The 27,254-nt window shown below is 35.8% G+C and overlaps 1 protein-coding gene across 2 annotated transcripts; it reads left to right on the forward strand.

Annotated features, from left to right (window-relative positions):
* The first annotated feature begins 234 nt into the window (after positions 1-234).
* LOC135696006 (glycerol-3-phosphate acyltransferase 1, mitochondrial) lies at positions 235-27,254 on the forward strand. Of its 2 annotated transcripts, none has more exons than XM_065215263.2 (26): positions 235-567; positions 6,918-7,028; positions 7,427-7,515; positions 8,742-8,843; positions 9,152-9,201; positions 9,464-9,557; positions 10,491-10,587; positions 10,876-10,965; positions 11,562-11,583; positions 12,092-12,119; positions 12,390-12,477; positions 12,867-12,915; positions 13,420-13,491; positions 14,148-14,197; positions 14,563-14,673; positions 15,268-15,406; positions 15,959-16,097; positions 16,698-16,872; positions 17,105-17,138; positions 17,476-17,558; positions 22,709-22,768; positions 23,292-23,369; positions 23,790-23,894; positions 24,513-24,636; positions 26,480-26,548; positions 27,019-27,254. In XM_065215263.2, the coding sequence occupies exons 1-26, from the start codon at positions 379-381 to the stop codon at positions 27,189-27,191; spliced, it is 2,421 nt and encodes an 806-aa protein (XP_065071335.2). In that variant the 5' UTR covers positions 235-378; the 3' UTR covers positions 27,192-27,254. The 2 variants fall into 2 exon arrangements, with proteins under 2 accessions (XP_065071335.2, XP_065071337.2); XM_065215265.2 differs by having other exon boundaries at positions 9,467-9,557.

The raw sequence follows: 27,254 nt of genomic DNA on the forward strand, positions 1-27,254 counted from the left end.
TAAATGTTGTTAACAGTTTTTGGCGGCACAGAACTTGAAAATGGCTTTGAAAAAGAAAACATTTTACAACCTATTGGCTAATATGTTGAAAAATGTTTGCTTTTTCAAAGCCATTGTTCAAAGCCATCAAAGTTCCTACATTTTTTAGGCGTTAAGGGTGAAATTTTGTTTCCGTCAAGATTTGGACCTCATTGAACCAGTTACCGTTTAGGTGTCCTGCGGTGGTGCAAATATCTCCGGACCACCTTAATTTGCACCTCTGCTCCTTGGAAGAGAACTCACATGGCCTCTTGACGAAATCGTGTAACGTCCTGAAGTCAAAAATTTGTCTGAATTTCTCAGATTAAGGGTAACGGTATGTTTTAAGAACTGTAAAAGATGGAAGACTGGAAAGGGAAGTTAGAGAGTGTCATCAAGAAGTGGGATAAAGGCCCACCATCTCATTTGCTAGAAGAAAGACCAAGTCCACTACAGAAAGTTCCCAATAATGTTCTCACTGTTCGACCTAAGAGAAGGACACAAAACAGCTTTCGAAAGGCAAGAAATGAACGAGCTAAGGAAAGAGAGGTATATTAGCACATTGTGCAGTTTTTACTTGCTTGAGCTTGTGTTGCCCATCATATGCAACATAATTATCAATTAATATTTTGTTTTACCTGTGCAAAATAACCATAAAAAATAACTATATAGTGAACTCTTGGGGCTGTATAGTAAACACTTTCTGTCATTGCTTATCTTTCATTTTTAAATTTTGCTGGTATTTTATTTCTTGAGTTTTGTTGAATTTCAGCCTGTCTCTCTCATTTATATGTTTTTCTTATTTTTTGGCAAATTTATACTCAGGCTTATGTTTCTTAAGGGTTGTCCTATTAAAAGCATGTAGAGCTCATGCAAGAATTGAACATTCATTCATGAATATTGTTTAAACAGATGAAGTAAAACTGTTTTAACATTGGCTTTCCATACAATCCAACATTTAAGAAAAAGTTTATCTGGAAATATTAGGGTTCTAAGGGTTTAGTCGTCTACCCACTATGGCCAGTAAGGTTGACACTTGAAATTTAAACCATTTCTAACAATTCGAGTTCTAATTCTTATATTAGTAAAATAGGTTTTTTCTATTTTGCTACTAATCCTGTAAGCTACAGGATTAATAAAAAAATTTGTTTTTAAATAATACTCTACACAAGGATTGTTCGGCCCTAATGCATTTGTTGTTGAGTATCCCCTTGGGGCCTTGTGGTTCATTAACCGTTTCTACATGCACATGCTGCATATTTTTTGTTATTTTGTCCAGATGCTGGACAGTGTGTTCTGTCATTAAGTCATATGATTGTCAGTGTTTTAGTTTATATTTTCAAGTCGTCTTGATCCCTATGTTCTAAGCAATTGTGTTTGTTTTCTTTCTGCTCTCAATTTGACATTACCATTTGACATGGGCACATGTTGTTTTGAAATGTGGAATGTTGTTAACCTTGAAATGGTATGGGACTTGGTTCAAGTTTGGATAAGGTGTCACTGATGCCCAAAAATTGAGTCTACAAGTAGTGTTCTTCTAGAGGACAAAAACTAACTATGGGATTTTTATATGCCGGAAACAATTCTGACAGAGTTGGCAAGAAGATACAACTTCATTGCATTGGGAACAGGACCTGCCAAAAAAGCATGGATTTGGAGGGGGCAGGATACAAGATGGCATGAACCCTCAAAACCTTGGCCATTAGGTGTCAGCAATAAGGAAAACAAACATCTGATGTCAAAAAAGGAATTTGACACAAATATGGTAATTAGCATAAATATCAATTTTCATTTGAACTATGTTCAAATTGCTGTTGAGTTTTCATTACTTGCTGTTGATACATTTTTTTGACTGTAGTGGTAAAAGGGTTCTCACAATGACTTAAAACTTTTTACTTTCTTCTAGTTTGTGTATTTTACTGACTGGCAATAGCATCCAGTCTTAGAAAAAAGAATTTCCTGTACCGGGTATTGGTGTGTAAATTCTATGCAAGAATGTAGAATTTCCATGTAGTTCATGAAATTTGCAACTGTCAAATTCGGAAAAGAAATCACCTTGCTTTGTCATGCTTCTTGTGGGTACAAATGACATGGGTTATCATTGCCATTATGAGATAGTGGAGGATAGATGTTTCCTATAAGTATAAGGACTTCATCATTGTAAAATATTAACTCTTTGTTTCAAAGCTGTAATGAGGAATAACGAAAGTCTGCAAGAGCAAATTCACTAGAGAACAAACCAAGAGAAAATGATGACTTTTTTCCTTTACTGCCAAAATATTAACGCAAATTAAAACAAATTTTTAAGCTGTAAGACAATTGTGGCTGAGGTATTTTTTTTTCTATTTCCAGAATATAGTCCCCTCCATTGTGCCTAGACTGGAGGAGGCAGATGCAAAGAGAGAGATTTTCTTCTTGATTACAGAAATGATATCTAGCAAATAAGTTTTGCAACTTTCAAGCAAGATATCTAGCAAATAAGTTTTGCAACTTTGAACCTCAATTTTATGAAAATAGATTGCAGACTATGGTCATTGATTTCAGCAAGGACCATGGACTGCCAAGATTATCTGCTGTCCTGCAAAGTTTGCTACTTGAGAATTTAGAAGCAGAATCTAGGTCTGAAACAGGAAGAAAGGATCCAAATATGACATTTTCCTTGAATTGAACATTGCTATGATATGCATGAAATCGTCATCCAATTGGCTACTACTTTTTTTCTGACACCTTAAATCCTTCTCACCTGCACAGCCACTTGCGTTAGCTCTGCTATTGATATATTCCTATAAAAAGTGGAATTCCCACTTTGACTCCTCTGTGTGATGTTGTCAATGGAAGAGAAACAAGCTAGCATGCGACAGGAAATAAAATCAATATTGGGTGGTATGCTTGCTCAATTACATTTTTTTTCTTTTCTTTATTTATTTATTTTCAAAGTACCAAATCGCATGTTTTTGTCTTCCGGCATTACGAAATATTGGCCATCTTTATATCTTATTTTTTCATAGAGTCTGACTTTTTCCCTTCAATCCAGTAGTAAAGCTGCAGAGACACTCGGATTGGAACCATCATAGGCAAAGTAGTTTTCAAATGTAAATGGATGAAAGGTGGACAGTTACTATAGATATCGAGAGCGTAAGGACAGCATCCCTAAGTTTGATGATGTTGTTTTAATGAGACCTCTATGCAGGAATGCTTCAAAAATAATTTGGCAGTTTGAAAAGTATGTGCCATTGCTGATTGATTGCTTAAGAAACTGAATTCATACTTTTATTTTAACAGCCTCAGCAATCACATTTACAAATTCAACTGTGTCGTATTTGGCTATTGCCCACACATTCTTATAGCTGACATGAAACGCAAAGTTGTGCTCAAATACAGAGCACCAGAAGAGAATGCTGAGGAACAAAATATTCAGATAACTCTTTAAAGACCATAAGTTAATGTGAAGTAGACTGCAAAGTAATTTCGGGATGATGTAACAATGTAATGATGAAGACGCCGATGTCAATGTCGTAAGATGAATGGAGGGACAGTGTCACATAAGTTGTCCAATTCAGCTCAATATACTGGCGAGAAAAGTAGAATTGGGGACATTATTTATCATTCGGAACCCCAGAAAGCTCGCCTTGAAAATGATGACATCGAGTATAGTTAAATGTCTGAAGTTATAGTTAAATAGTTAAATGGCAAATTGATGGGACATTACAGGTATCCATTCCCAAATACATTCAACAAGCAATTCAGTACTCAATTTTAGCACTTTTTGACCCACTTCAAGATAGAAATTCTTCTAATGAAGTCGAAGTTCTCCGCCGCACAGCTTCTATGAAGAAACTTTCTGGTCAACTTAATATTCAGGTTGCGGAGCCAAGCCATGCTCGTTTAATTTAAGCAAGTATGTCTTGAATAGAATTTCAACATCTAATCAAATGTTCATGTTTCGCTTGATTTTTGATGGACTGAATGGATGCTTACTGGTTTGCCATCAAAATTTTTGTAAAAAACTGAACGAAGACTCTGTTCTGACAAAAGATAAGTGCAGTGACAAAGTCGACTGGCAAATTTTTCAAATGTAGTGATCCATTGATTCCAACAAGGGACCCAAAGAGGCACAACATGGTTTTTGACCGTTGAAGACCCTGCATTAATACCTAACTACGGGAAATTTGCAATGGGATCTTGCTTGAATGCAGCACAAGGAATTGGACTTCCTCACCCAAATAACAGAAAACAGTATTGTTGCTGGTAATATAGATGATAATATCGTTTTTGTTTCAAACGATGAAACTTAAACAGCCTGATAAAAACCTGACTTATTGACTTGGGGCCGTGACAATAGGTTTATACAAATTATACAAAAATACACTGATTGCAGAACTCAGATATGCTATTTTCAGATACAAACTCCACTTGTATGACAGCCTTTAGAGAATCGTCTCTCGAATTATAAGGGAGAATGCAAATATGATATTTCGATCGAAGGTTATGGAGCAATGCATAGGCATGCATCCAAAAAAGAACAAATTTGAGAATCATGATGTTGATATGATTTCCAGTCTTGGAGATTCAGATAGCGGAATAGCTGTCATATTCTTGCACTTTGTTTATGCCGGCTAATGGACCCTCTAGTAACATTTTTCAATTTTAAGAACTTGAGAAAACATCATATTAATGCTTACAGAAGCAATGCATTTGAGAGCATACAATTTGTAAAACCTCCGCGAGAAAATTTCAGAAATTGAAACGTTGACAATATGACATTGCTAGAGAAGTCGCACAGAAGAGCAAAGCGGGATGTTAAGACAACATCTAGACAAGGTGGTGATGTAACCAAAAAACTGCCAAAAACAAAGTTTGCCATGGTCAAATCTATGTGATCAAAAGAAAGCTCACAATTAAACGAAAGTTATTATTAAAAGGGGAAACAACCAAAATAATACAGTAAAATCAAACAAAGGCGTATTGTATTTAAATGGTTGGCTTTGTTTAATAAACATCGGTGGCATATTCTACCAAACTTAGAACAATACCTGCTGGAATTCTTTGTAGCAAAAATTAATTTATGATTGTTTCATGTTGCATCTCGCTCTCTCCCTCCGAAAATGATGTTTTATAAAATTTCAAGTGCTTTTTTGTATTTCCTAATGAGTTCCATTTCATAAACCTAAAATATTGCTCTCTACAGCCGAGACTGTTTAGGGGAGGAACAGTTATCGAATATCGGAAGTAATCAGTTATTATTTATTTTCAAACATATCCATAGATAAAGAATACCTTTATGTAATATTGAAGTGGATATTATAACTTTTCTGTAATTAGAAAATTCTTATTTAAGTAGCACTTTTTGAACTAGTTCCTGTATTTCTATTTTTAATGCAGAATGTTAATCATAAACATAGATTTCAGTACCATGTCGTTTTCACAGATCTTATCCTCGAAATCCTAATATTTCTGCAGAATCTTGTTTTAAATGTTGGATTGCAGAAACGGTTTATCTTAATCAGTTAGCGTGAATTTTCAATTCTTGCACGAGTCGTACAAGTGTCGACCCTAATCATGGTGGGTGATTGAACTTATCTTCAGAACCATCCTGACTTGCACGGGATCTAATATTTATGTTGTCAAATTTTGCTTGAAATTTTGCTATTTTCAATGTTATTGGGTGGTAGCCATGAGTTAGGGAATCCCTGTTTCGAAGCCACTTTTAGTCAACACGTGTTTGCAAATCACCCTGTTGTGTAGTTTGACGTCATACCCAGGACCCAAAATGGAATTAATACGTTTTTCAAATAACGAATCTGACTGAAAACAAATTGTCTGTAGGGAAATTTCTAAGAGAGGAGCTTACTCGGTCCTTAAAAATTAGTCCAGAAGAGAATGCTTCTTAGTACGATTCTAAACGAATAATTTTAGCCATGGTAATTGAAGAACAGGTTGCCTTAGCCATGTTTTGAATCAACCATTGAAAAAATAGTCACAATGTAGTTTTGATCAAGAGTACTCCCAAAAAGAAATACAGAATCACAACAGTGTTTTTTCCTTTGAACGATTTTAGTAACTCACAAGGCTATTTGTCATTGCCTCTCTAGGATTTTATACGTTATTTATTTCTGTCACAATATGCATGTAAATTTTATATAGCAGTTTTTCATTTATTCATAAGTGCAATTACAAAAATAGGTCTCTTTTCAATTAGGGCATTCTTGGAAAATAGAAAAGCTACAAATGCACTTTTGAGTGCAGCGAAATTTGAAGCAATTTTCCCCTTTTTTCTGTGAGTTTTTCAAACTTTAAAACTAAGATGTCGACCTAGCCGTCGACAGAAATGAACATAAATGAACCTGATTTTTCTAGTATTCTGTACTGGTCAACAAAACCAAAGCTTTTATATATATATGTAAATAATGTTGTAAGCATTCTCTGTGTGTTGCTACTATTTGTCTTTATTTGTGTAATGACAAAAGCAAAGTGCCTTATACTTTATAGTAAAGTGCCTTCTGAACTTAACTGTTTATTGTATTGTATTGTATTGTTTTACTGTTTTATTGTAATCCTTTAAGGCAGATTGCCTAGTTACTTGAAAATAGGCTTTGTCAATATAAGGTGACTTATGATTACTCCGGCTATCATTGTCGTGATTTGCCTGCTTCTGCTTTTTTACACTGCTGACTTGTCTTAAGATACTCATTTGAATCAATTGCTAATTAGAATAATATTGCTCAGCTCAAAAAGGGTTTCTTGGCACCCTGCTTGCCTCAGCTATCAAGTGAAATCTAGGAAACAGGCAGGAATCACACACCAATATTGTATCAGCCGAACCTTCTTTCTTTTTCATATTTATTCACTATAGTGCAAAATTGGAATAATACATCTTATTGATATATTTTTCACAACAGTATTGGCTATCTTTGGAACAAAATTCTGCTAAAAAGAAATTCAAGTTGATTGCTCCTATTTTGAAAGTGCCATGTGAACCATATCAAATGTATCAATGTCACCAATGTCAGGTCAGTATGGAAGGTTTGGTTCTACCCCTGTTTATTTAAAATTTGTGCACTCTAATTTTTGTATTTCGTTCAAATCATTCCTTATATTCATAATTTTTTTAGTGAAAGTTCTATATCAATTTTTGTCGTTGTAAGTAAAAACAGTCTTTCTTTCCCATTCATAAAACGGAAAAATCAAATTGAAGCAGAAATAGAATTACATCAAAGTCGGACAAAACTAGGTCCCATAAATCCTTCAGAGCTAAACTTGGTTAACTGTACCTCAAGTTATTACTTGTTATATTTTGTTAACCAGCTACTTTTTTTGAAAAACCAAAATTGCTCTTCTTGAAATTAAGAGGTTTCGTTTTTTTCAGATAAAGGGAGTTTTGAATCTTCTTCTGTCTTATTTATTGTAGAAAATTTATCAAGGACAGCCGAACCTAAAGAGCTTGTCTACTCCATCCAGCTTGATAAATATTTTGGATGTTACTATACACAAACACAGGTAAACGAATTTTACTTGCAATGGGCTTACCATGACTTTCATGAGCAAATAAGCCTTTGGTACCGCAAAAATTGAAGAAGACAGAAAAGAGCTGAAACATATCATATCAAACTAGGCTTTCAGGTTTGATAAGGAGATTAGCAGCTGTGGTTTGTCAAAAACAAACAACCAATCGACCGCGCCATTTTTCCTCTCTCGTTAATTCCATTCTCCATCTAGATATAATTTTCTACTTACCTTTGCCCTTAATAATAATAATAATAATAATAACAATGCACTTATAGAGCGCTAAAATCTATACACATATATTCTAAAACGCTGAACAGTGTTAAAAAACCTCAATTTACAGAAAGTAAAGCTAGAAATGTCATCCACATGTTAAAATGATTATGAAATAAATACGTCTTTAATCCTGTTTTGAAAGTTTGGACGCTCTGAGATCTTCTAATTTCAACGGGCAGTTTGTTCCAGAGCCTAGGGGCTGCAGTACAAAATGCTCTGTCCCCACGAGATGCAAATTTTGTCTTTGGAACTAGCAATGCCATAGATTTGTCTGACCTCAGTCCGACCCTTATCCGACGTTTATACTTTGAATAGTGACAGACGAAAAAAACTCAGATGAGCTCTTACAGAGGCTTTACTTTCCAAAAGCTTACCCACAAAAACTGGACTTTATGGCTGGACCTCAAAAAAAGCCGCCTTTAAGTGACACTGTCATTGACGAAAGACATAAATCAAAACTTCCAACGTGTTTTTTTTCTAAAAAGTGCCATTATTATCCCCAAAATTTCCATTGACTAATAAATCAGTACATATATGTCATGGCTTTTAACTTGGCACTTGCCAGAATGTGTTTTTTCAAACTAAGCTACAACAGTAGGATTGTCCTTGAGCAAATCAGGGCCACCATTGCAGATTTCTGCAGGTCATCAACTGCTTGAATTTCTTGCTATTTTCGTTCTTGTTTAATTGGGACGAAATCCTTATTTCTTTTGTCTTATCTCATTTGTTGCATGTGAATAATATCAAAAAAATTTGCTTGCAAATGTTGAACTTCTTTAAAGAAACGTGGCATAAAATTTTCTCCTACAACTTTGATCATAGATAAAATAGAATGATGTGTTTTCAGTGGCTGACCTCTTTATGAAGTAATTTTTACTTTTTCTGCAAATTTGTTCGTTTCTTTTAAACAATGTGTTTTTAGAGTCCTTTGTTTTTTCCATCAGGAATTATTTTCTTGGGCTATTGGCACCCGATGTGAATTTCATATTTTCAAGAAAAATGCATTCCTATCCTTGTAAAACTGTAAAAAAGGAGAACATTGATTGGTAAGACATGAAGCCATTTTCCTTAGTAGGTAAATAAAAGTTGAAATGCAATGAGTGTTGTTACTTGATGAACCCATTTAAGTTAAAACTTGGAGTAGCAACTTAGAACCGTACAGCTTTGTTAAATCATTGCAAAGGTTGCTTTTGCAATGATTGTTACAAGAACATCTCTCTTCGGCAATTGTGCTTTCTGGCTGCAGGTCGTTTGATTGGTGCAACCTCTTTTCGCAGACATAACATTTGTCAGATGTATATTATATCGTATATTGTATCTTGCTTAGGCTGAATGTTAGTTTGATCTTTTTCAGGCTTTCTAATACCATTTCACAGAAGTCAGTTAATATGGATTTGTGCGAAGGTAGTTTGTTTATGTTGATGCGTTTGAGCTTGCACTTAAGACGTCAAGACTAAGACAAGAAAATTCATCTTATTATCGCTATTTGTCATATATATATAAAGATAATTTTCCTCGAAATGACTGAAAATTGTGACTGAAGTGTCCCAAGGTGTATTTTTAAGGAAGTATTCGATCATTAGTGCTTCAGTATTAAAACCTGGTACATTTTGAAAGTTCTGTGTTATTTTCTTTGTTCCTAAATATGTAAGTTTTTTGTTATCAGTAGATGTGGACAGTCCTCAGCAGATCTTGTCAAGCAGGGATGCAACTTCAATTTGCAAAAAAATGGCGTACAGTATTTCAAGCACTGTTTTAAGGTATTTCCTAGATTTCTAAGAGGAGCTCTAGATTGATAATGGCATAAAGGCCAGCTAGATATATTGATATGTTCAGATGGAAAATATGTTTTTGATCTTCAGTAGCTTTTCGTTAAGTCAGTCCAATCGTTGTGATGTTGGAGACCAGCCCGCCCGTGCAAGATCACAAAGAGATGCCCCTTCCATACTAAGGATGGAGAATGTTTTCTGATTGGTTACGGAACTGATTGTACTAGATATATTTTTGAGCACCACAAGATGATTGAAAATTCTAGAAATAAATGCTTTATTAATCACTCAGCTTTTTTTGAAGTTCCGGAGAATGTTTTGAGAGGAAAAATGGCATTTCTCATGGGTTCATTTTCCTACAAATCAGTGACCATACACCTCTTTCAGGGTCATATCTTGTTCATATCCTGAAGATTGTCGTACGAAATTTCAAATTTTTATTTTCTTATTAGACGCTTAATTTAATTTTTGTCACTCAAACACCGTGATTTGTAGGTCTTATGCATTATCCTGGCTTTTGGTATCTTCCACTACCTAGAAAAAAACATAATGCTCTAAAGATTTGGATACATGTTATTTCTAACGTTTTTTTGAATTTAATGGCACTAAATAGCTATTCGTGTGAAGCGTCATTGGTGATTATTTATCCGTTTTCTACCTACAAATAAACTGTTATCTACTAACGACCATTGCTACAGACTGTTTACCTAAAACTGGGGATTTTTTCATACAAGCATACCCGCTGAAGTCACACCTTTTCACTTCTAATAAGATAAAACTTTCATACTTCACTGTTTCATCCTTGATCATAATTTTTTGCATGCCTGAGTTGTACTATAATCATCCGACGTATTGAGCCGGTATTTCTGAAGCTCGTATTTTTTCTTCAAATTTTTATTTTGTCATCCTCTCCATTTATTAAAGGTTGGTATCATGGAGACTTTTGAAGTTTTTCAGAGACACCTTTTCATGCATATGTTGTCAAAGCAAAGATATTCGTGTTCTTCAAAAAACTGAAAAAGTATGATTTTTGTTTTGTTGTCCTTTTATGCTCCAGTTAAATGTTGGTGTTCTAATCTTTTTTAATTGGAATACAAACAATTCTAGTTTCTAATTACAAAATCAAAATAAGCTAATCTAATTAAAAGCAATATTTCTGTATTTGTTTCATGCCAAAATCTGCTATTTTAGTGCTTTGCCAATGTATGGAACTCTTTTCCTTTAGAACAATTATTTCTAATGATTAACAGTCTTGTTAGAAATTCTTTATTCGATTCATGACATAGAATATTTTATTTGTTCACTGTAGGGAAACACTGCCATTATTTACCTGCCATTGCACAAATCCTTTTTGGATTATGTCGTAATATGCTTCACTTTGTATTGTAACAATTTAAAGGTGAGACGTTTTTCCGTTGATCTGCATAAGGTCTATATTTGCATCTTAGGTTTCCATTTTTCTTCATTTTATACCTTATATCAATTTGTGTCACCCAATTTTTACCTATGTACAAAAGTTCTGATTTTTGGGCTTGCGATGAAAGCAGGCTTCTATGCTGCAATGGGCGGACACTGAATGACGAAAATAAAGATTATCCTATGGCTTTAATCCTGTTGTATAAGTATACTTTAATTGTGCGCAAATATTCAAAGCCTATAAAAGATACAAAAAAGAAAGAAATTTTACCTTATTGCTAAAAAGAAAAATGCTGTCAAAACATTACAATTATTATATGACGAAAAATGGAGCGCAATCCACATGCTATATTATCTTGTTCCAGTTTAGAAGTATTTAACCAACCTTTTTTCTATTATTGTAATTACTGTTATTGTAGTTTATGTAGCCTTCTTCTTCTGTAGTATACGAATAAAGTTGGATTGAATTGATTTCTCGTACAACCTTGGAATTTTTATATAAAACAGTTTTATGTTGGGAATTTGAGTTTTTTACAAAGAAAGAGCACTGTATAATTGGTGCTTTTTGTATTGTTTCAGGTACCATTTACAGCAATCCCTGGTAAGGAAGAAAAACATTACACACTTAGTATTTCTTGCAGTGTTTGATTTTCAAACTGTCGCTTTTTCGCTTTTTTTTTCAATAGTTATTCAGTGGCGTGTCTTTATCTAATGGGTTAGTCACTGCCACTAACCCTCCTTGGTATCACTTCTTTATTGTTTAATCGAGTGCAGTATAAGTTAGCATAAATTAAAATATTCTATATGAATGATAAAAAGAAATTTCCAATTAGAAGTGTTTTTATTTCTAGAGAAGAAGTCTTTTTTCAATTTCCATTTTTCATCGCGATTTCAATTATGACATCAATTTTGTATTCCAGCTAGACTTGTGCCACTTTTTGAGCCCCAATTTTTTAATGATTTCCATTTTCAAAAGTCACTAATGATTTTCTTTTGTACTGCTTTTGTTAGTGAGCATTGACAAAAATAAAAACAGAATATCCAATGCTTTCGACTCTTGAAATGTTTTCGTTGTGTGTATCTGATGTTATAATTTTCTGTTATTGCAGATAATCTATGCAGAGGTCGCATTTCTAGGTAAGATTTTCCTATAACTGCTAGTCCTCGAATTGTCTCCATCCTCGTATAATCCTTGCATTACTATGCACTTTTTTACAATGCATTATTTGAATAAAGTGATAACTTCCCATTTTTAACTGTTTCTTTCCTTCAAGCCTCCAACTTCGAACTAACCCCAATCAAATATCTTGTCAATAAAGGCACAATAGTGCGTGTTTAATTCAAACTGCAAATATATTGTGTCTCTTTGTACTCAAGTGATTGTTAAATTGAATTTTCAAATTTCAGATATATATTGCGCAAGCTGGGTGCTGTATTTGTTTGCGAAAATGGCAAAAGGATTTCCGACGAGGCAAATCACATAATGTTGCAAAAGGTAGTTTTGCTTGTATATATTCCCAGTAAATGCTTTTCAAAGAAATAGGCTAGCAGGACATTAGCAAAACGAAATCAGTTCCTGTTTGCAAAGGGGGTTATGGTTACTTGACAAATAGTCTTATGTCAGAAAGTCATAATCAAGTGTGTGGTCAATAAAGCCCGGTGCGTTGATATAATCTTTATTACCTTGCTGCACTGGATGTTAAGGTGGATCTTTGACGGTGTTATTATACTATTGCAGAACTTGAAAGGTTTTTATGTAAAACATTTGGAAGTCACTTTACACTCAATTTTCAAAAAAGCAAACAGTACAGACTGATTTCTCTCATTACTTGATTTATCAGTGTTGTCCAATCATAAACATATTTGCAATCTGCTTTTTTACAGAATGTTGAAGAACTTCTAATAAAGAACCAATCCATTCAAATTGCAGTTGGTAAGTGGTGAGATTCTTAGTTTGGTACGACATCAGCTTCCATGTTTATGGCCTAAGTTATTTGCTTCAATGCAATAGCTCTATTTTTGTTGGAGCTCTTACTTAGCCTTTTAATCACATTATAGACCGACTATAGATCGTCTCATTCGTTATGTTTGAATATCATCTTTCATTTTCCATTTATTTATTAATTTATATTTACAAAGAAAACAAGAAAATTGGAAAATATCATTAACCTATTCCAAGGACTGCGATATGTTTCGAAATGTGGGGGAGGTGGGGCTTTATTTTCGCCATTGTATAGATCATTGAGATTCTCAATTTTATCTTTTATAAAATATGTATCATTCAAAATTCTGTGGGAAAGGGCTCAAGTCCCATAGCCCCCCTCCCCCCCCGCTATCTAAGCCCTTGACTCATTTGCTAGTTTTCTTATTCCTTAAAAAATTCATGTGCGTCAGCTATGTCTCTTCTTCAAATATAATGCTGTTTTTTGTTTTCAAGGCAGTACAGATGACTTTACTAGCAGTGTTGCCTCGAATTTGTTGTCCGTTGTAACACACGCGGTAGCTGAAGGTATTTTTTGCTGAAATATGAAATATTTTCTCAACACCCTCCAAAAATGCAGACTTTTACCCTCTAAAATTATTCCGAGAACAGTTAGATATTTTAAGTTATTTCTATCTTCAACAAAGTAACAGTAACCCGTTGGCAAACTTTGGAACTTTCATTGATCATATCTCATCCGATTTGTGAAATTTTTTACTGTTTTTGCTTGTTTAGAAGTATTTCTTTGTGTTCTTTCAGGTTATGTGGTCAAAATTCAAAGTTTTAAAATCATAGTTTTATAGCGTCACACTTAGGAACTCTATACTCATGATGTAGCAAATTTTTTGTCTTGAAACTGACAATTCACAGTTGTAGTGATGAAGTTTCTATCGAAAATATGATTGATGAAGAAGTTTAATAACTTAATTTTCAATGTTTGCTAGCATGTTTCTTGTCCCAAATTCGTCCATTCACCGAGGTGTTATCGGTTTAATTCTATGACTCACAGTTGCGTTTAATTACCTGTTTTCTGGAAAAACTTTGTTTCAAGAAACTCCGTAGAACTGAAGTAAAATCATTGTTGAGCCACTAAGATAAGCAAGTAGTTGCTGCTTGATTTTTGAATGCCAAAATTATGAATCCTCGATAACCGTAAAGTGGAAATATATTTTGTGTTGATTCAGGTGCTGTTGATGACGTAATCATTGTTCCAGTCAACGTTTGCTATGAAAGGGTACGTCACAGTATTTGGATCATATTTGCTCCACTTTTGCAGATGTCCGGAGAGCATATAGATATCAATCTTGAACCACCGATCACGACAATACAGGCGCAATTTATTGCCAAAAGCTTCAATACTTCAATCATCATCATCATGGACTACATTCTCTAATGACTGGCGTTACTCTCAATTTAATTACAGTATTATTTTCTTAGCGAATTCAGACGAATCTCGAAGCACATTAGCCTGTGCAGCTCTGTCTTTAAGGTATCAAGCACTCTGCAACATATCGACGTACACGTATTATAAGCCTGTGTTTATCATACATTTAATTTCCATATGTATTAAAGCTTCTAGGAGAGATTTTCATTTTGTAGCAAGTAAAGTCAATAGCAACATGGAATATCTTCAAATCCTTATGGTTTGGATTTAGAAGCCGACTGAATGGAATGGTCCATGTTTGTTTTGGCGTACCATTTTCGTTGCAGGTAGATGGTTTTGTATATAAAATGCAGTATCTCTTATTTCCAATTTACTTCGTTTCCTTATTCTTTTTAGCATCAGTTTTTTATGCTGTGTTTACTTTAATACGAGTCAACATATTTTATCATCAACTTGACATTTCAATACAAGATAAAATAAATTGTTGATTTATCTTTTCGTATTCAACGATTTATATTACTGTGGCTCCTTACTGAAATGTAAATATTGAGTACGTATAGGGCTATCATGCCTAGAAACGAAGAACGTTTTTCGGGGGTCTAGACAAATAGCTTTTTTCCTAAAAAGTTTTCAAGCTCTATCTATTGATGTTTTTCTTGGATTTCACCTTTTTTGAACTATACCCCTACAAGAGAATTGAGAGAAAATTCCAAATGGTTTTGTCAAGGTCTTTAAGATGCGAGTCTGTGTTTGATATTAGTTTTGTGTCTTGTCTGTTATCTTATTCACGCTTTTCAACGATGAAATTACGCTGTTTGTTTAGCTTATGAAATATCAAAGAGGCTCTGCTCCTTGTGTCAAAGCTAGATTATACCAAATTTGATGTCTCCTTGTGAATTATTTGTTTGGTTGGTTTTCAGGATTTTTGTACGAGAGAAGCCAGATTCCCATCGAGAAATAGCAATTTACCCAAAGAGAGTATGCCTGATTATAATGGCTTGCATACAGCCACGTCAACAAAAGAAGTGACTGATTCTCTAACTCAGCATGTTGTTGCCGGTAATGTTAACGCGATTAGCTCGAAACAATACGTATCTTTACCCACCCAGAATCTATAATTCTGTATTTCTGGCAAGAAATATAATGTAGAATGCCAGAGCCATCATCTTTTTAAAGGCATTTTACATGAATAAGTACAGCGAATCCAAAAATAACTTAGGCCAAATTGATCAAAGCACGCGCACAAGAAATGAATTGGAAACTGCTCACATGAAACCGCTGCGCGCTGCTCTAGGATTTCACCGATTTTCAGAAAGGCGGAAACTGTTCACGTTTTTTCTCTGTGCGCAATTTCATTTGGTCAACCGCTCGTGGTCGAGTGGCTGTTAGCCACTTTTACCTGTGTCAAATGCCTTTAAGGACTAAATCTACGAATCCCTGAATTCTTTCCCCGCTACTTTAAATATAGAGCTAGGGGCGCTGTCCAGTTTATCAAAGCTACGCCTAATACGTCCCTTTTGGTTGCTATAAATGATTTACATTGCACCCAGTGCCTGTTGTTATCTGCGTACAGCTTTTCCATAAATCTATATAATCAACTTTTCGCCGTAGATTGCAACCGTGTTGTCTCTTTCTGCTGCACAAGCCTTGTCAGTTTTCTTCTCATCACCAAGCATAAATCTGGTGCTTCAATCGAAGCTTTGGAAAATTCTTTCGAAATGCTGAGAAATGAGATTATTGATTGGAAAAGGTTTATAAGTCAATGACATATTTTAAGTAAATTGCATGCTTGAATTATTTATGCTTTTCTGTCATGGACCTCCCCTTTTCGCTGCCATAGTATTTTAGATCTATTACTTTGACCTCCAAAGACTAGTTTTCATTGAAGTGTTTCTGTTCGCCGTGGGAAACTTGCTCCGTAGTTGGATTCTGCGATTTCTAATTAACTGATGAAATCTGTGTTATGTTTTCTCTTTGACCAATCTTTAAAGAATAAACTGTTTTTATAAATTCGTAACAAAGCATTCAGAATTTCAGGCTATTTATTGACATCTTTATTGTTGATATTTCATTTGTAACGATAAGATAATTGAACCAATGGGCTAGGCTAATCCAACGGGCCTAAGCTCCAAATAGATAGAACACAAGAGATACTCCTTCGTAGATTTTTCGCCAAACAAACATGTGACATTAACACCCAACAGAATCAAAGAATATATCTTAACATGGTGGTAATAGTAATAATAATATAATAGTAACTGAAGATTACAAATCCTAAAACGTTACACATTGTTGGTTAATAGCTTGCTCGAAACTGCTTCAAAGCAAATAACTATGTTTGTCTTTTTAGATATCTTGCATTTGATGGACTGACATCAGATGTTGTCAGTTATTCCTTGCGCATGCTTCAAAACCAAGGCCTTATTGAAATGAATACTGCAGCCGAAGGATCAAACACTCTAACTACGATCAAAGCTATTGATTGCCCAGAAAGGCGTCAATGCCTGATTGACTATTCACGTGAGGTGCTTAATTCTCATAACTTACATTTTTCATGTTTTCTTTTACGAGGCTGCTTGTGTGTTGTGTTACGAGGCTGCTTGCTGTTGTGTTAGGGTACTGCTAGTCATTGATGGGGATTTTCCTCCCATGTGGTAGAACATGGTAAATTGGAATGAGCAATGAATGACGTTTCAAAATATTATTCAAAGTTTCTATTTCCGTTTTGTTTCTAACTCCGCTCTTTGGTTACTCTAGGTGATGATGCTGCACATCTTGAAGGCCATAATGGGTAGGGATTTTTCTATGCATCTGTGATTCATGTTAGTTATTGAATAAGGTTACGACAAAGGCTTTTTGAAGAATCATTCATTTAGAGGTATATCTTTGCCAGTATGCATTCAAAGGCCTATCGATAGATGCTGGGAGATGGTTTGTCAAAATATATGAAACATCCCAAAGTTCAAGATCAAACCAAAGGGTTTTTTATGAGATTTTTTTGGAAAAAATATGCAAATAGTTGCAAATAGTAGTTAACTGAAACGTGTTCAGTTTTAGTTACTCATACATGTTTTCTTATTTTTGGCTAGTTTCCATTCCTGGTATCAATATGAGGTCTTTTCTTTTAGCTTCTTCTATTATTGGTGTCTGTGGTGGAGTAGATTTTATCCGAACTGATCAACGTTTGCCAGAGAGTGTTTCAAGAATTGAGGTAACTTCTATAGCGTTTTATTGTTATTTACTGTAACTGAGAAAATGAACCTTTCTTAGTGAAAGACATTAATGAAGAGTTCGTGACATTAATGATGAAATAAATATAATGATATTTAAGCTGAGTGTGTCCAAAAAGTTTGTCCAAGTACTGTTTTTGCTACTGAACATTCAATCCATACAGCTAAATTTCCCAGCAGAGTGAATGAAATCCAAACTGATTTTTTATCGGCCTATTGCAGGCCTAGAAAACCTCGATTAAACTGGCTGTACGAAAGAATGTTTGCTACTGTATTCCGTTTTTCCTATATTTCGTGCAAGTGTGGCCCGGTTCGAGTGCAAATCAATTAGCTTCAAGCAATAAACACACAAAACACGACATAGTTTTCCAACGCAAACCTTTATAAAAAACCAAATACTCTTTACAACTCCTTAACTTGATTCGAACAGTCCCTCTCTCTAACTAAAACTAACTAAAAAGTCCTCTTCCCGGGGGTAAGTCAGTTCTTGTAATAATGGTTAAAAGGGGGGTCTTCGGAGAGGTCCTCACACTCTCCCCCCACAAAATGAATGTCTTCTGGACATTTCAGTCTCCGAGATGTAAAGTTCTTGTGGAGACACATTGATAACAACGTTCACCGTTCAATCTCTTATGCTCTGACAGAGAATAGTGATTACTAGGACAATTCGACGTCTCGATGAGCCCTGAATTACATAATCAATGTCCTTTGAGCTGAATCCTAATTGAGTCCTGATTACATCCACAAGATCAGCAATAATGTATGATTGTTCGACTGGATATAGACTTTTTCTTTGCTGCGCAGCGAAACTTATCTTGCACTGTGATTGAACAGTAGTAGCGATTATGAAAAATCATGTTAGGCATATAGACCCTCTTATTTGCGTAGTTTGGATGTTTTTTTTTTAAGTGTTGGTTATTTTTAATTTGATATCATAAACGATAGTCAACACCGTATAAGTCTTACTAATAGTAAACAATAGGTCCGCATGGTGTGAAACACTGGACTGGTCGAAACATATTTTGTCTTTGTGGTGGTACAAGCGGTTGCCTCTGTCCAGCAAATGACGGATGCATAAATGGCACAAAGTTAGTCTGCGGTGTTAATGCAAGTGGATATATTGAGAAGATTCCTGCTTGATTGTCCACTGGTGTTCCTAACCCATAATACGACAATTTTGTTGGCGGGTTTCTAGTTCTTCTTGGGCGTTCTCGCTCAGGAGGTGGACTAGCAGAAACTGATTGATCCGGTAACCGCACTTCACTGTCTGGTACTTTCCCTTGTCTGCCCTGATTACTTTCAGCCATGGTGGTGGGCCCCTGTCCCACATCCCTGTGGCTATCCCCGTCCTGGAGCTGTGATGTATCACCTTCATTGTTCCCTATCAACTCTCTATTTAATGGTTCCTCTAAATAATGGCTCGCTTGTTCCAACTGATTTGGTGAAAATGTTGGAAATTGTTCCTCGTCATCGTCTTGGATGTTGACCTCGGGGAATGACGATTCTGGGCTTTTAGATGGCACGTGTTCGATCTCTGCAGCATTATTTGCTTTTCTTCTTGTGTGACCTTTTCTTGTGTCCTGTGGGGTTCCTACATGGGGAAGGAAGGGGCAAGGCATTAAAAGGTTTCTGTGCAGAACCCTTGTCCTTCCATCTTGATTTTCTGGACGCACCTCATAAACAGCAGCATTGGGACCTTTTCTGTTTAGAACGATATAAATCTTTTCCTCCCAAAATGAGCGCAACTTTCCAGGGCCTCCTCGTTCTATTACGTTTTTTACAAGTACTCGGTCCCCAGGCTTTAGGTCAGAGCTTCTTGCTTTTCTGTTATATTCCTCCCGACCATGTGCTGTACACTGTCCAGTTTTCTCTGCAGCAATACGGTAAGCATCTGTCATCGCATTCTTCCATTGCTTAAGGTATTCTGGATATCCTTTCACTGCTGTTACTTTAGTATTTCCGAAAATAATGTCAATAGGTAATCGTGGCTTTCTACCAAATAAAAGCTCAAAGGGTGAGAAACCTGTACTATCGTGACGTGTGCAATTGTATGCGAATGTCATTTTATTCACATGATCCTTCCAGCGTGTTTTCTTTTGTTCGCTCATTGATCTCAACATGGCTAAGAGAGTTTGGTTGAATCAATTCAGCATCTGTAACATCTGGGCGTTGTAGGTGTGGTCTCATCCTCGTTCTGAGAGTATTGCTAAGAAGTCCAGTCTCGATTGCATGCAGAAACATGGACTGACACTGACTTGTATCATATTTTAATTTGCTCCCCTCCTGCTTTGATGCAAAAATTATCTTTTCCCGCAAATTTAGGGCACGTAGTAGAAAATTTTGAGGATCTTCTGTTGGTGACTGGGCCAAATTTGCGAGGCTAGCATATAGTTCACTAGCATTTTTCTCTTGATAGTGGGCGCGAATAATTTTCATTAGAGTTTCCAACCCCATTTCTCGCATCGCCTCTAAATAATCTTTGAGGGGTATTCCCGGCAGAATGCATTTTATGAGCCCGTCAACCAATTCCTTTTCGGAATAACCGCGCTCTTTGCCACTTTCCACTTGTCTACTGAGGCTCAAATAGGACAACTGTTCTTTTTGCCCCTGGGCCCCCACTGTCCCGACAATTCTGAATTCCCTTTTTAGAATTGCTTGCAAGCCCCTGTAATTTGTTTCAGATGTCGCCTGTCCATTCAAATCATTATCTATATGAACGTCGCCCCCTGCCCTCATTTTGACAGCACTCAATTTATCAGTCAACGCTTCCATCTCTTTTTGTTGTTTTTCCTTTAACAGTGTTACTTCCTTCTCTAAATCCTGTCTAACGGAAGCCAGTGTCTGTTGCTTATCTCCCCCGCTCGCAATTGCGCTCCTTACCTCAGTAATTTGTTTCAGAATATCCTTGAGAAATGCTGCCTTTTCTGTTTCTTTGCATTTCTCCGTTAGTTTTTCAATTTCCTCGAAAATCAATTTTACGGTTGCGAAACGGCTTTTGTCCAAATAGGTCGACTCTGAGATTGTCCCTAATTTATCGCAAAATTCATGAAGTGTCTCCTTGCGCATCCCTGTCAGTAGACCATGACATTCCAATAATAAATCATCGATTTCTTCCCCAGTTAGTGCCATTTTGATACTACTAAAATACACGAAAACAGTCTCGACTATCCGCAATGGCACAATTTTAACGGGCCTAACGTAAACAAACGCAACTGAGAGATCGAGAAAGACACAAGAAAATCAGACTCAAGCCTCGCCAACAAAGCACGAAAATAATCATAAGAGAAAAACAACAAATCTTGATACGATATTGCCAAATAATTGCATCATTTCAACTTCTGTGTTCTTCTGGGTGGCTTCTTCTTGAGAACATCAATTTTGAAAGAAAAAATTGAAAAGATTTGCACTTACAGTTACTTGTCACGTCGTGGTCACCAGAAATGTGGCCCGGTTCGAGTGCAAATCAATTAGCTTCAAGCAATAAACACACAAAACACGACATAGTTTTCCAACGCAAACCTTTATAAAAAACCAAATACTCTTTACAACTCCTTAACTTGATTCGAACAGTCCCTCTCTCTAACTAAAACTAACTAAAAAGTCCTCTTCCCGGGGGTAAGTCAGTTCTTGTAATAATGGTTAAAAGGGGGGTCTTCGGAGAGGTCCTCACACAAGCGAGAAGGGAGGAACATTGAAGAAGCCATCAATGGCACAGATAGATGGATATTTGTCTTGTTTGACTTGCTGAGGATAAAGTTGCAACGTTTTTCTAGCTTGATGCTTCTGAAACCTTAACAAATTTATGTTGGTTTACCTTGTTCAACCGATGAAGGTTTTATTTGGAGCGCAAATCAGCACGTCTAGTGAGCAAAGAGTTTATTAGCTGAATTGCAAAAGCTCAATCTTTTTGCTGGTGCATATCCTCTTTTCATCAAGTATGAGATTAATATTTTATACATCAATTTGCGATTCTTCTAAAAAAAGTTGTACGGGGAAGAGACGAACTGATTGTGAAATGCATTGCGAATGTAAACAGTAGCAAACTGCAATAGCGTTGAAAGGAGATAATGCAAACAATGAGGAGAGAAACTCTATTGAAGAAACTGGCGAAAGTGATGAGTTTCAACATGTGACATGACGCCAATGAAAAAAATAGAGATTGTTACAAAAAGAACTGCAGAAATTTGAAGTCTACCGATGGTACTCAAAACGAGCAGCTAAAAAGTACAGCAATGAGATAATGGACATCTGCTCATTGCGTGCTTTCAAGCAGTTGGGCAGTTATAATACAATTGAGAGCAGGCAATCTTGTTTTCTGTCAAACGGCACATTTATTTTTAAACAATGTTGGTAAAATTCAATTGACCCGAGCGTGTACGTGCTTTTTTGTCTTGGTGAAGGTCTTGATTTCCTGCCTTCTTAGCGATTAAGTTGTTAGTGAGGTCCTATCTTAGATTAAATCACTTTAGTTTGCGGTTAGTTATTTCCTTTAGATAAAGACAAAATTTATTGTTTATCGTTATTTCTTATCTTATTTTCGCCAGCTTTATCTACTTTCTACATATGGATTTGTAAAAAGTAATTTTTACTTTCGCAGCTAGTAGGTTGCTAATAAAGACGACTGGCCCCGTTTTTATTTCGATTACACCTGAAGCTTTCATCTGTAAACTGACTCGCTGGATGTCGTCTGATTTCGTTACTGTTGTTGTTAATATGTCTGTATTCCAGTTGTAAGCAAATAAATGAAAGTACTTTATGTCCTTGGAAACTAAGAATAGATTCTCCTGAGTTTATGCATTTAATATGTCATGAAAATGTGAAAGCTGTAGACAGCATGCGTGCCAAAAATCGCGCAGCAATGACTAAAATCTGCAGGTTTTTTGCTATTGAATGATATGGCGTGATGTATTTGATTTGCTCCTTTTACTTCCATTTCATAAAAATGACAGCAGTTCTTTATATGGTCCCTACAAGTATCTTGTATAGGGCCTGGAAAAGCAATCTCTGTTTGCAAAGTTACGAAAATATGCTTTCAATTTTCGAAAGTCTCCATTTAAAACGTTATATTTTCTTGCATTACCTTCCAATTTGCCGTATTTTTATCTGACACCCACTACCTGTTTAAATCAAGGTTCTTTCACTGGCAGAATGTCTCTGTCAGCTTGCCACGAAAGAGTACACGTTCATTGCGGTAAGTTCAAGTTCTTCTTTTGTTGCTTGCAACGTCGCTTCTAATTTGAGTCGTTTTCTTTGAAAAATATTAAAGCACAATTGTAAACAAGACTATGCATTGTTGTAGCCCCCTTTCCAATGCTGTGGCAAACTGAAATAAACTCTTCATGAATTTTTAAGCAGTTCCTGTGGATAAAACCATTTATTTTTTTCCTGTCCAGCTTTCTTTGGCAAAGATTGGTACCTTTTATAACGCCTTTGAACAATTACTCCACTAAAGAAATGTGGCATTATGGCCATGCTTAACGAAATCTAGCTTTTCAACATAGTTATCTGCATCATTACTTTGAAATTTGTTTCATTAATGAATTGAATTGGGTTGATTGAATTGAGTTGAATTTGTCTCTTTCTTGCCGCAGTTCATTTCATTTGTCAGTTCACCGCTTGTGATTGGCAATTTATGTTAAACAACTTTCTGTATATTTAGCTTAACCACTCTCTGTCGATCACGTTGTAACAAAAACCATGTTCTACAATTTCAGCCATGTTGTGACATTCCATCCATGCTATCCGACGCGCTGGATTCTCTCATTGCGTCGGGACTGTTAGTGATCGTCAAGGTACGAGTTGCGAAACCTCAATTGTTTTCCTCTGTTTTAGTTTGCTTTTAATACCTTCCTTTACTCTAGAAATGTCTTAATACTCTTGTTTATACAGCTTTCTTTCGTAAAAAAACATTTATAATTCTATGCCCTTGTGGCTTGTTTTCAGAATTATTCCTCGGTTATGAATAAGTAAAATATTTTTACTCTGCTATTTGGAATGTTTTTGCTTAAGATCGCATGTGCAAAGAAGAACTTTTTACTCGAATATAAATTTTCCGAGCAGAATATTTGTTAGGCAAAATCAGTTCCTTTCAAGGTTCTCACAAGTGTCCGTTATTTGTCTCCTTCTGCTCTCAATTCGTAAAATGTTTCGCAACCTTTTTAAATCTCACTTAACGGGTGTATCTCAACATTAATCATGTCATTTTTTGACAGGATACCACAGCGATTGATACGAGGAACCATTTTGATTTTGAGGAGGAATATGATGACGGCGTCTACAATGGCTGGTACGAAACGAAGACCGATGTTTCCTATGAGGTGATTCACTTCCTTTGATTTCCTCTGACATTAATCAAACACCGATGAATTTATGGTAACGAAGAGGGACGCAATTTAAGTATACATTTGAAACAAATATTTCAATACTAATATTTCCTTCTGGTCAGTCTGGACTAGACTGAGATTTTCATCGCTTTGTTCGATTTTTGTCAGACGGCTAGAGCCGAGGCTCAGCCCGTGAATTATACTCTCATCCCACGCTCATCAAACAGCTAATTGGTAATCGGCGGAACAACGGGGGATAAGGGTCCAAGCCACGAAGTTTAACGTGAGGGGGGGGGGTCATGGCCACCCCGGCACTCCAGTAACGTGGGCCTTGGAATGTGAAAGGTAATAAGGTAAGGCCGCCATAACTTATGGAGCTGATGGCCCATGACAGTTCTCTCTTTAGCACTGACTTCTCTTACGTTTTGATCGTATAAGGGGCTCTGTTGTACCTTTTCTAGTGACTAAAAGTGTATTATGAAACTGAGTTAATACCATCTTCAATAAGATTTTGTCAATAATTTCGAACCTCTGACCTGTCTACCCCTGTCAAAATGAATTTTTCTACAGTTTGAATAAAGCACTCACATCTTGACAACTATTACTCCATAGGTCAACCTTCTAGACGACAGAAAGGAGGATATTCTTTTTCTGCAATCATTATTTGCCCCATTTTTAGAAGCAGCTTGGTTTGTCGTAGTCTCTTTGCCTGATATATTGAAAGAAGACAGATCTTGTGAGTTGCTCATTTGCACCTGGTTTTCTTTCTTGTGGTGATTCATAAAACCACGTAGAGAATCCACCGAGGCACTACTATTGCGGCCTTACTGGTGAGGTAAACAATGGATGTAATAGAAAGGGGCGGGTCCAACGGGTGCCAACGCTGCAGTTACCGCTGTCAGTTTTATAGTGAATGAATTATGTCAGTTGCTTGTGATGAATTTTGATAATCAAGTTCCATGTTTGCGTAATATTCAACTTTTATTTTCTTCCATCGGTAGTAGTTTCAGCAATGACAGTTTCATCAACTGCAATTTCTGCTCCCTGAAATCGACAGTCAATAGCGATATTTCTTGCAAGGAACATAGGCAATCAGCCACTCAAACAACAAATAGATTTATGAAGCAATCTCACTGGAGTTTCCACGGCTTTTTGCTCATCATTGATAGATGAGGTTTTTTTTAAAGACACGATAAAACGAAACATGAATTTATTAACTGGATGAAACAAATAGGCACGTTCTTATGGTGACCCCAGCATGGCTACATCAATACATGATTCATCAAACCCAGTTGGCTCTGGCCTAGCGCGTTGCTGTTCTATCCAATGGAAGATTCTCTGCTAATGGATCAATCTGATTAGGGCGAGAACCGCATCACCGTTTTCAAAATTATTTCTGACCATACAGATAAATAAAAAGAAGTGACGTTCAAAAATTGTACTCCAAAAATTGTACTGTCGGGTGAAACAAGAATTGCCCTGACAAATAACCACATTGTGGCATCGACTTCAATGCGTCTTGGTTCTGAACTTAATGATGATATCAAAAAAAGGGAAAAGAGGTTAATTTCTTGAACTAATTTTCGAGAAAGTACTAAAGGTTTGTCAACTGCGCAAGGCTAACCCTACAAAAAATCGCTTTATCTGCTTTCAAACGTTATATAAAGGGTGCGTTGATTTCCTTTTGATCGTCTTTTGACTTTAGCCATAATAACATACCTATACAACGAAAGTAACATGTTGAGGACGAGTCTAGCTTCTCCTTGTTACGGCCTATTATTTTTTCCATTTTTCTGATTCAAATAGAATGTGCATTATATGAACATGCGTATTTGGGCGAAGGCTTATGGAAAAAATTTACATCTCTTTGCGCTTCATAGCATTTAATCAAAACTATTATATATTAAAACTGCATCATGGAAAGAAGAATTTTGTTCTCACCTTTCTCATGACACCATTTTTTCCAAATTTTCTTTTTCTTTTGATTCGAGACAGCCTCATTCCCATAACAGCCTCGAATGCTCATACCGCTGAATACATTACACGGTTTGAAAATAATGCCATCGATTTAACTGCGCGTGCGCATTTGATGCATAATTTTGGTTCAATAGGCATAGAATCATGACGTCATAAACCAACAACAACATGGTACTCATCCGCTGAATGATTTAATTTTTACTTTTTGTTTATTGCCTTGTAAAAATTGGTAATTTCTGCAGCAGACTTAATAGGAATTTATTGGGAATTTTGCAGCAGAATCTCTTTGCAAAGCAAAGTATCCCTTTTTTATTTATTAATAACAGGGAAACGGCGATCATGTTCATCAAATATAGTTTCAAAAACCCCGTGGTCATCAAAGTATTAGCTACCTCACAGACTTGTGAATTTCCGTAATACTTATGATATTTTGGATTGAAATTTCCCGTAATAAGTTCCTTTGTCAGCTTGATACTGTTTTTTGCAATTTCTTCTGAACATATTTGTTGTCTTATCTAGGTAGAAAGGCTCTTTCTCTTATAATAAATTATTTTCTCCATTATAAAAATATTTTTATACGCCTGATATAAATTCTTTCGCAGGTATTGATGCTGCCAATGAGCTGTATGATAGATTTTGTTTGAGAATCAAGCAAAACCTTACTGTCCATGGTAAGCGATTTATCAAATTAGCAGAATGTCTTTTTAATATGTCTGTTTTATATTTCAGGTTCATAATTCCAGAATAGGCTAAATTTTGATTTTTGAGATGAGTTTTAATTGTATCGAATTCTTTAAGGTGATAGTGCAAAGAGGTTTGGGGAGACGTGAATGTACTTGTGGCAAAGCTTCATTTCTAGTGGCATAATTTTGGAAGTATTCTCTGTCATAGCATTTCCAACAAGAGTTGTAAGCCCCATAGAAGAAATGACCCGATCTTGTAAAAACCTATATGACCATTTCTTATCCAAATATAGATTATCATTTACTTTTACTTAAATGTTCTTCGATGAACGGTTAACAGCAAAATCCAGAAATGTACCTTGAACTTTGCTTTAACTCACAGTGTGGACCCAACTTTTGTAGAAACACTTACTGACCTGCATTGGTATGTTATATGAATTAGCTAATTCTTTTTTCAGGTGAAAATGTCTCATTCAAAGGACTAATCCATGTCATTGAAGCCTTGCTTGATATGAAAGTCTTAGTTATGCAAGGTGAAGATACCAGAACTGCCAAATTGACAATTTCACCTGATTATCTGAATACTGGTCGGTTTACAGAACTTGTTTACAAACTCGATAATTGCAGGTAGCTGTTGTCTTTTCCTGCTAATGCGGTTGAAAATACTGTTTTTCCCTTGCTGATTTTGTTCTGA

This window comes from Rhopilema esculentum, chromosome 14 (genome assembly GCF_057945365.1).
Source record: "Rhopilema esculentum isolate cy_ngs chromosome 14, ASM5794536v1, whole genome shotgun sequence".
Classification (NCBI taxonomy): Eukaryota; Metazoa; Cnidaria; class Scyphozoa; order Rhizostomeae; family Rhizostomatidae; genus Rhopilema; species Rhopilema esculentum.

Bases quoted from the DNA above. Each gene is read 5' to 3' on its own strand.
- LOC135696006 (XM_065215263.2), top strand. From the start codon at position 379: ATGGAAGACTGGAAAGGGAAGTTAGAGAGTGTCATCAAGAAGTGGGAT. The intron at 8,844-9,151 runs GTAAGACATGAA...GATCTTTTTCAG, and splicing joins AAAAAGGAGAACATTGATTG to GCTTTCTAATACCATTTCAC. The intron at 17,139-17,475 runs GTAGGGATTTTT...CTTTTCTTTTAG, and splicing joins CATCTTGAAGGCCATAATGG to CTTCTTCTATTATTGGTGTC.